We start from the raw sequence: 7,445 nt of genomic DNA, 5'->3' as shown, positions 1-7,445 counted from the left end.
ACTCCCTCCGGTCCACTAAATCGACTTTTTTGGCTGTTTTCGAACATAGGAATCCGCCTTTTAACATTAATCAATAATAAATCTGACCATATTAACCTTAATTTGTTCATTGAAAATATAAGTACTCCTAGGCTCTTTATTCCAAGGGCAACTTAGGAAAAAAAAGTTTATTCCTTCTTGATATCTTAAAAATAAAATATTGTGGACCACAAAAAAAAGCCAAAAAATCAATTAAAGTGAATCGGAGTATTTCTCATAAAATAATGAAAAGTTATTTTACCAACATAATGGAAAGAGAGTTCATACAAATTTCTATCGGTTACTCAACTTACTCTTAATAGAATTTAAGTCTAACCTTAACAGTCCAAAGATCTTTAACGTATACAGTAAGATATTATTTGTCCTCAAAATGATGTAAATCTTTGCGTCTTGGATTCCCTTGGCTCATCTTTTGGAGAAGAATCCTATTTTATAGCACCAAAGATTATGTTTTACATTTATAAATATATCTTACTAACAAAATGAAAGTAATTTAGATAACTACTTTTTCTTCTTTATTTTTCAATATTTTAATTATTTAATTTTTCCAAACTTCCCCTTTATATACCACCCCCAAGACTTGTCCTAGTTTGTCTCCTAAATTTTCTCAACCTTAAAAAAACCACAACCACCACGCATTAGTTTCATACACTCTCTTAACCAATTCAAACTCTAAAACCAATTCCATTGCCAGCCATTTTCTTCAGAATTTTCTCATTTGATTTACCAACATTTCTTCTCTCTTTAATTGCGAAAAAACTCGCCACCACCACTTGCGGTAGCCGGCGCCGCAACAACAACCGCCGGTCTCCCTTTCCGACATTCAATTGCACCACAAATAAAAAGAATAATGGCCACAGAGGAACTCCGACGAATTTTCCAAATGTTCGATCGAAACGGTGACGGTAGAATAACGAAAAAGGAGTTAAACGATTCGTTAGAGAACATGGGAATATTCATTCCAGATTCAGAATTGTCTCAAATGATCGACAAAATCGACGTGAACGGCGACGGATGCGTCGACATTGACGAATTCGGTTCACTTTACCAGACGATAATGGACGAACGCGACGAAGAAGAAGATATGCTTGAGGCGTTCAATGTGTTCGACCAAAATGGAGATGGTTTCATAAGTGAAGATGAATTGAAATCTGTGCTTGCGTCGTTAGGGTTAAAGCAAGGACGAACAATAGAGGATTGTAAGCAAATGATAAAGAAAGTGGACATTGATGGAGATGGAATGGTGAATTTCGCCGAGTTTAAGCAGATGATGAGAGGGGGTGGGTTTGCTGCTTTGAGTTAGTTTATTTTTTTAATTGTTAATTTTTTTTATATTTAAATAGTATTAAGCATCAACTTCTTATTTTTTATTTTCATATGTTGTGGCATGTAAATAAACTTGTTGCTATTATTTTATTTTTTCAATTGTTAAATTGTGTTTGGCTTCTCTTCTACCTCAAATTTTGTTGATAAATATACCTTAGGATCCATTACAAATGAAAGAAAAGGAAGTTGTCTCATGAAATTCTAGTAAATGGATTGAACAGTTTTGGAATTAGATAAAGGTATGTCTTACAGCTCTAGGATTGTTTTTCTCTAGTTTCTCATCATATATTTATATTGGGATTTGACTTAATTGGAATAAGACTTAGCCTTGAAATTGAAATAAACGGCAGATATCTTAGTCTCAGGGGCGGAGCTATATAAATAAGCAAGAAAGTAAACTGTTATTGAGATTTTGATGGAATATCGTGTACGCTTGTTACATTATGTTTGGATCATTGTTACCAATCGTTTTATAATATATTGTATTGTATCGTTTTATCGAACAACGCTTGAATAGATTGTATCATTTGCTGTTGTTGAATAACATATTGTTATTTGGTTTGATTGTATCGTACTGTACTGTAATTGAGAAGTTCACTAAAATACCCCCAATTGTTTTAAATAGAATTGATCAAGAATTACACATAAAAATATTTAAGACAACCTCTTTCTACTAATTTATGATTAATTACGTAGCTTGAAAACAAGAGCAAAAACCTGGAAAAAAAAAGGTTAACTAATATTAGTAACAAAAAAAAATTAAAACGATGAAAAGAGATAAAGAATTGAACGGGGACTTGGATAAAAAGAACGGGACAAACCAACTCTATAAAAGATGGAAGAAGACAAAGTAGGTCAATAGGTTGGAGTTAAAATAAAAAAAATTAAATAATAAAATAGAATTATAGAGTAATAAATAAGGGCATAATTGGAAAAGAAAATATGAAACGATCCCACCACACCAAATCAGCTGTTTCATAAAATGGAGCTTTTGGTTGTTCCAGAATAATGGATTTGACAATACGATACAACCAATTTTAAATAAACAATCAAAACAAATATTGTTTTGGGATAATAATACAATACAATACAATGGGTAACAACCATCCAAACAACCTGTTAGAAAATTCGTCACCTTAATTACAATAATGATAGAGCTCACTAATTGTAGTTACACCTAGGGAACAAGGTCCTAGGACAAAGCTACTCTTAAATGATAATTATAAGGGCCATTGAAGAATATGTAACGGTGGGCAGTAAATGTCATATTCTCTGTAACGAATCATATATGACAGACATTTATTTTGCCCTTATGAGTATCATTCTCTCCAATGACAAGCGAGATTACTGCCTTCGGATCCGACTGTCTTCTGTCTTCAGCTCCACGTGTCGCTTTCTTATGCGGTCATTAAATATGAACATATTTTACCCCATATAGATGGTCCCCCTTCTTTCCGGTGGCATAACTTTGTGTCACTGGGAACTTGGTAGAGATACCTTTCTTGGCGGAAAACACTCTTGCCCCTTTTAAAAGTTTCTGATGGTTGATTAGATGCACCTCTCTCTGCATTTAATGCCCCAAACACACGTCATCCCATAATTCAGCATCACTTTTGCAGGTTATCGAGGTAATTATGGCCATAATTTTCGCCGCCCATTCCTTTACTTAAACGCATCAAACTTCTTCATTTACACTTCCTGGTTCTCTAAACTCTCTCAAACTCTCTTTACTCAAATTGTACTTTGTCTTCATCCTTTCTTCAACCTTCTTCTTCAGAGAAACCCTTCCTTCCTTTCCGATAAAAATGGCTTCTTTTTCTTCTAAAAACACCAGTTCCTCAAAGAACAAAAAGCCGATGATGTTGTGCCTCCTACAGTGAGCACCATCATCCCAAAGAGTCTTGTCACAACTAAAGACTTCGAAGAGAAGTTTTCTTTCGCTAACCCTCGTACGTGGGCCGTTGGCGTGTACCCTTCTTCCATCTGTCCTTCCAGTATTCCCGGTGTGAAGGAACACTGCCATTACCAAGATTTAGACATTATCTCTCCTGATATGGCGGAGCATATAACCCTTCCTAAGAGGATTTCACGTATTTTTATACATATCCCTTCACTTTGGGGCCGTTCTCTTTGAGCGGGGAGCCTGATTTCGTTATTGTGGAGTTTTGCATCCACTACCAGGTATGCCTGGCACAAGTAAGTCCTTCTGTATGGAGGACAGTCGCTTGTCTTTGGCGTTTGTGCCAAGAGGCCGGAGAGGAGCTAATCCTAGCTCGATTAATGAACCTTTATTACCTCAAGATTTTTCGCGGGGGAATGATAAACTTTAGCAAATGTGGCCACCATGCTCTGCTAGCCAGCATGGATGATGACAACAACCGTGGATTGACGGAATGGTTCATTGCAGTCGCCATCAAAGATATCATTCCGGCAACGGCTTCATCCTTTCCGAAGTTATGGAATTGTACTCGTAAGTTCATCGTTTGTCTCTTCTTCTAGTTAAAGATCACCCCATACTGTTACTAATTCCTTTTCTTTTAATTATTTCAGCAACTCGGTGGGTTCCACCGCGAGTTGAAAGCTTGGACTAGTAGGTCCAAAAGATTTTGGACGTTACTACGCCCGAGACGCGTACGTGAAGGAACTAGAACTTAAATACATGTGAAAGGCCAAAAATCATGGTAGGTTAAACTCATCTCGTTATTTCCTTTCGTGTAAAAAAGCTGATTAACCCTTTTTCCTTTGTTGAATTCAGGTCTACCCCAAGCTCAGTTGTTGTCCCTCAGGACGTTTTTGATACATCCTAGGAAGCTCAAATCTATTTAAGGACAAGGATGAAGCTTTGGAATCTCAAAGAGGACCTTTAACAAGGTCTCAAGCTAAAAAGTTGCAAAATAAGGTCATTGGACTTCAGGAGTGAACAAAGAAGTTGTTAGTTGGGAGGAAGAGCTCAAGGATAAAGGATATGAGTTATCTAGGTGTTATAATTATTTTATGGACCAAATTCATGTCCAAGAAATGGTGGATTAGATCCCAAGAAACATTCTCTGAAGATGGTCCAAATCAACCCATTGTTGGACCAATTTGGCACCTAAAATGTGTCCAAACTTGCAGCCCATATAGTCCTCCATAAAGCTACGTTTTTATAGCATAAAATGGACTTACTTGATGTCCAATAATGGTACAATAGTCGTGCTAGTGTTGAGTGCAAGTTGGTGCCAAGTTGCTTGCAAATATCCTTCAATATTTTCAAGATTCTATCCAGATTGGTTTGGGACTTATTTCCATATATTATATTTTCCTTTTACTAAGATTTTTGGAATTACTTTCCAAGAATGACTTGGTTTTTGCTTCCTAGTATTTTTCTTTTCGTAAGGTAGTTGGACGTGTTATCCAAAGTAGTTCAGGACTTTATTTACTTATTTTTTAGGTAGAATTACGTGAACCCTCTCTATATAAAGGGGTGTTTTCTTTGTTTTTAGACTTAGATTATTCAGACTATTATCAATAAAAATTGTGAGATTTCTTGCACTCTTGTGTGTGGCTACTCTTGGATTTATTCTTCAACCTTCAAGACTCAACTTAAGGTGGTAAGATTAAACTCTTTCGAAATGTTAGATCACTTCTAGGTATTCAAGAAAGGTGGTAAGTTTAACCTTATTGTTGTTCTTGTTATTCTAAGGGGTCGGGTTTCACAATCTATCTCTTGTGTTTAATTCTCTACCAAAAACGATTAGTTCGTTAGCTAATTATTGTTATTAGGATTCAACTTCAAGAATAGACTTCTTGAATTCAATCTATCTTTAATTTTTCGTCCTTTTTCGTTTCTTTATTTTCTTTTAGCTTCCGCACGTTTCTTGATTTTCTTGTTTTTCTTTAGTAATTCATGATTCCCCTATCATGTTGTTATCAGTTTTGGCTGATCCTGCTGATGCGGTGAGGCGGCTGGGAGGCATTTACCGGAACAGGTGTCTCTGGACCTGCTTCTAGTGCAAGTGCTTCTTCTCGGAGTCTCGGGCGGAACAAGCAAACAAAAAGAAGACGTTCCTCCGCGGCCGAGGGAAAAATGAAAAGGCAAAGAGTGTCACACTCGAGTCGTCTCCAGAAGTTGTGGTGGTGAGCCCCACACCTGAGCCGACCATAGACACCGTGGTGATGACGATGATGGAGAAGCCAGCGAGGAGGGGGATTCTCTATATAGAAAACGATGACCTTCCTCAGCTCAACAGAATGCTCAATCTGTTGAGTTAGTTACACCAACCGAGGACGATCCCTTGATACTCTAGGGGGAGTATGATATGCTGGAAATGCCAACTCCCGTTTTCGAATCCAGTAGCCGTGCCCAATACCTTGGGGTTGAGTACCGGGTCCCTGCCGTCTTCGGTTGATGACAACCAACAACCAATACTGCACTTGCCGCAGCCACTTCTCATCCTTCAGCGCCATCAGCTTCATCTCCCTGTTCTCCAACTTTGCCTTCGCCACCAGCAACTGCTACATCATCTCCGCTGGCCGCAGCTGCTCAAAAGGAGGATGTCCCTCTTCCGTAGTTCCCAGTTCATGGGAACCTGGGGCAAAATTATGCTGCCCCCTCAGAAGACCCTCAAAGGAGGATGAGCGTTACTCTCTCGGTCTCCATCGGATGCCACCTGCTGTCCCAGCCAATAGAACTTGCAAATTATCTGAAGCTTTTGGCTTCAGTAAAAGATAGAGATAAAATACAAGCTCTCTTGGGAGAGTGTTTGCTGAACAATGCCTTGCACAATGCAGCATCGGTATATTCTTCGTTTCCTCAATTATTTCTCCTATCTTTGATATAACAGGATTTTTAATTTGAACTTTCCGTTTTGTAGGCCGACTTTCTTGCTTCCGAGGGCCTCCAAAGGTTGATTTGTGATAAGGAGGAACTTACCTCCAAGCGGAATCAACTTTAGGTCGAGCGAAATCAGACTGCTTCTTGCCTTTCATAACTGGAAGCATGAGTTGATGAAGCCCCCGAGTTGGAGACTCGGTTGCAGCAAAGCGAGCAAGAAGTAATGACCCTTAGCCAAGAGGTCTCCCTGTTAAGGCTCAATTTGAAGAGGCTAGGTCTAAATGGGTTGAAGTCCATAATGTTGTTCTTGCCAAATCTGATTGCGAGACTGTGATGTTTTATACTTCAATACCACACAAGCGCGGGGGGTTGATTTGTGTTGTTATCATTTTTTTTGCATGCACGCGTTATAGAAGGACTTGGTTCTTCTATGTGTTCCTTATACTACTATTGCGGAATAATAAATGCAGAAAGTAAAGAACACAAGAATTTTTACGTGGAAAACACCCAGCTCAAAAAAAGGTGAAAAAATCACGACCTACTACCTAGTAGGATTTTCTCCAAACACTTCACTACAACTCTGAGCCAACAACAAACTTTACAAACTCCTCTTGCAAACCTAAGGATTAACTCTAACCCTTATAGCAACCAGCCACAGTCTGTTGCGACATCTTCAAGTTAACTCTAACTTGAACAATACAACTCGAGTTTACAACCTCTTGCAAACCTAAGGATTAGCTCTAACTCTTATAACAACACACACAAGTTGTTGCGACTACTTCAAGTTAACTCTAACTTGAAAGATACAGCTCAGGTACCTAGTACAATTTGCTTCTAAGAAAGCTGAAAGGTACACTCAAAACGTCTGCTACACTTTAAACTAGAAATAAAGAAAGACACATAAAACTCTTTATGGAGCTGGTTCTTAAATCTGGTTCATGTAGCTTCAGGATCGCACTCTTAAGTCTCACAGAAATTGCTCACAAAATGCCTTATTATTTTGCTCTCAGTTCGTGCTTAACTTCAGTACGTGTGCATCACCTGTAAATGAGAACAACACTATATTTATAGAGTTAGTAAATATAGATTAACTAGATGTCACGACCCAAACCGGTGGGCCACGACGGCACCTGGTACCTTACTCAACCGATTACCAACGTAACGTATCTTTCGTATCATGCTACCATAGGTAAATGAAATAGAAAGGTTGTTGTGAGATAAGTAGAATAAAAAAGGTTGTTGTGAGATAAGTAGAATAAAAAAGGTT

General features: G+C 38.1%; 1 protein-coding gene across 1 annotated transcript; it reads left to right on the top strand.

Moving 5' to 3' along the window:
• Positions 1-617: 617 nt before the first annotated feature.
• Positions 618-1,487, top strand: LOC109206684 (calmodulin-like protein 3). Its single transcript, XM_019369532.1, has one exon. The coding sequence runs from the start codon at positions 890-892 to the stop codon at positions 1,340-1,342; it is 453 nt and encodes a 150-aa protein (XP_019225077.1). The 5' UTR covers positions 618-889; the 3' UTR covers positions 1,343-1,487.
• Positions 1,488-7,445: the final 5,958 nt, after the last annotated feature.

This window comes from Nicotiana attenuata, unplaced genomic scaffold (assembly GCF_001879085.1).
Source record: "Nicotiana attenuata strain UT unplaced genomic scaffold, NIATTr2, whole genome shotgun sequence".
Lineage (NCBI taxonomy): Eukaryota > Viridiplantae > Streptophyta > Magnoliopsida > Solanales > Solanaceae > Nicotiana > Nicotiana attenuata.
The sequence above is the reverse complement of the archived record's forward strand: the minus strand, read 5'-3'. Positions and strand labels throughout refer to the sequence as shown.

What these genes read in the sequence shown, in the direction of transcription:
- LOC109206684 (XM_019369532.1), top strand. Translation starts at nt 890, where the DNA reads ATGGCCACAGAGGAACTCCGACGAATTTTCCAAATGTTCGATCGAAAC.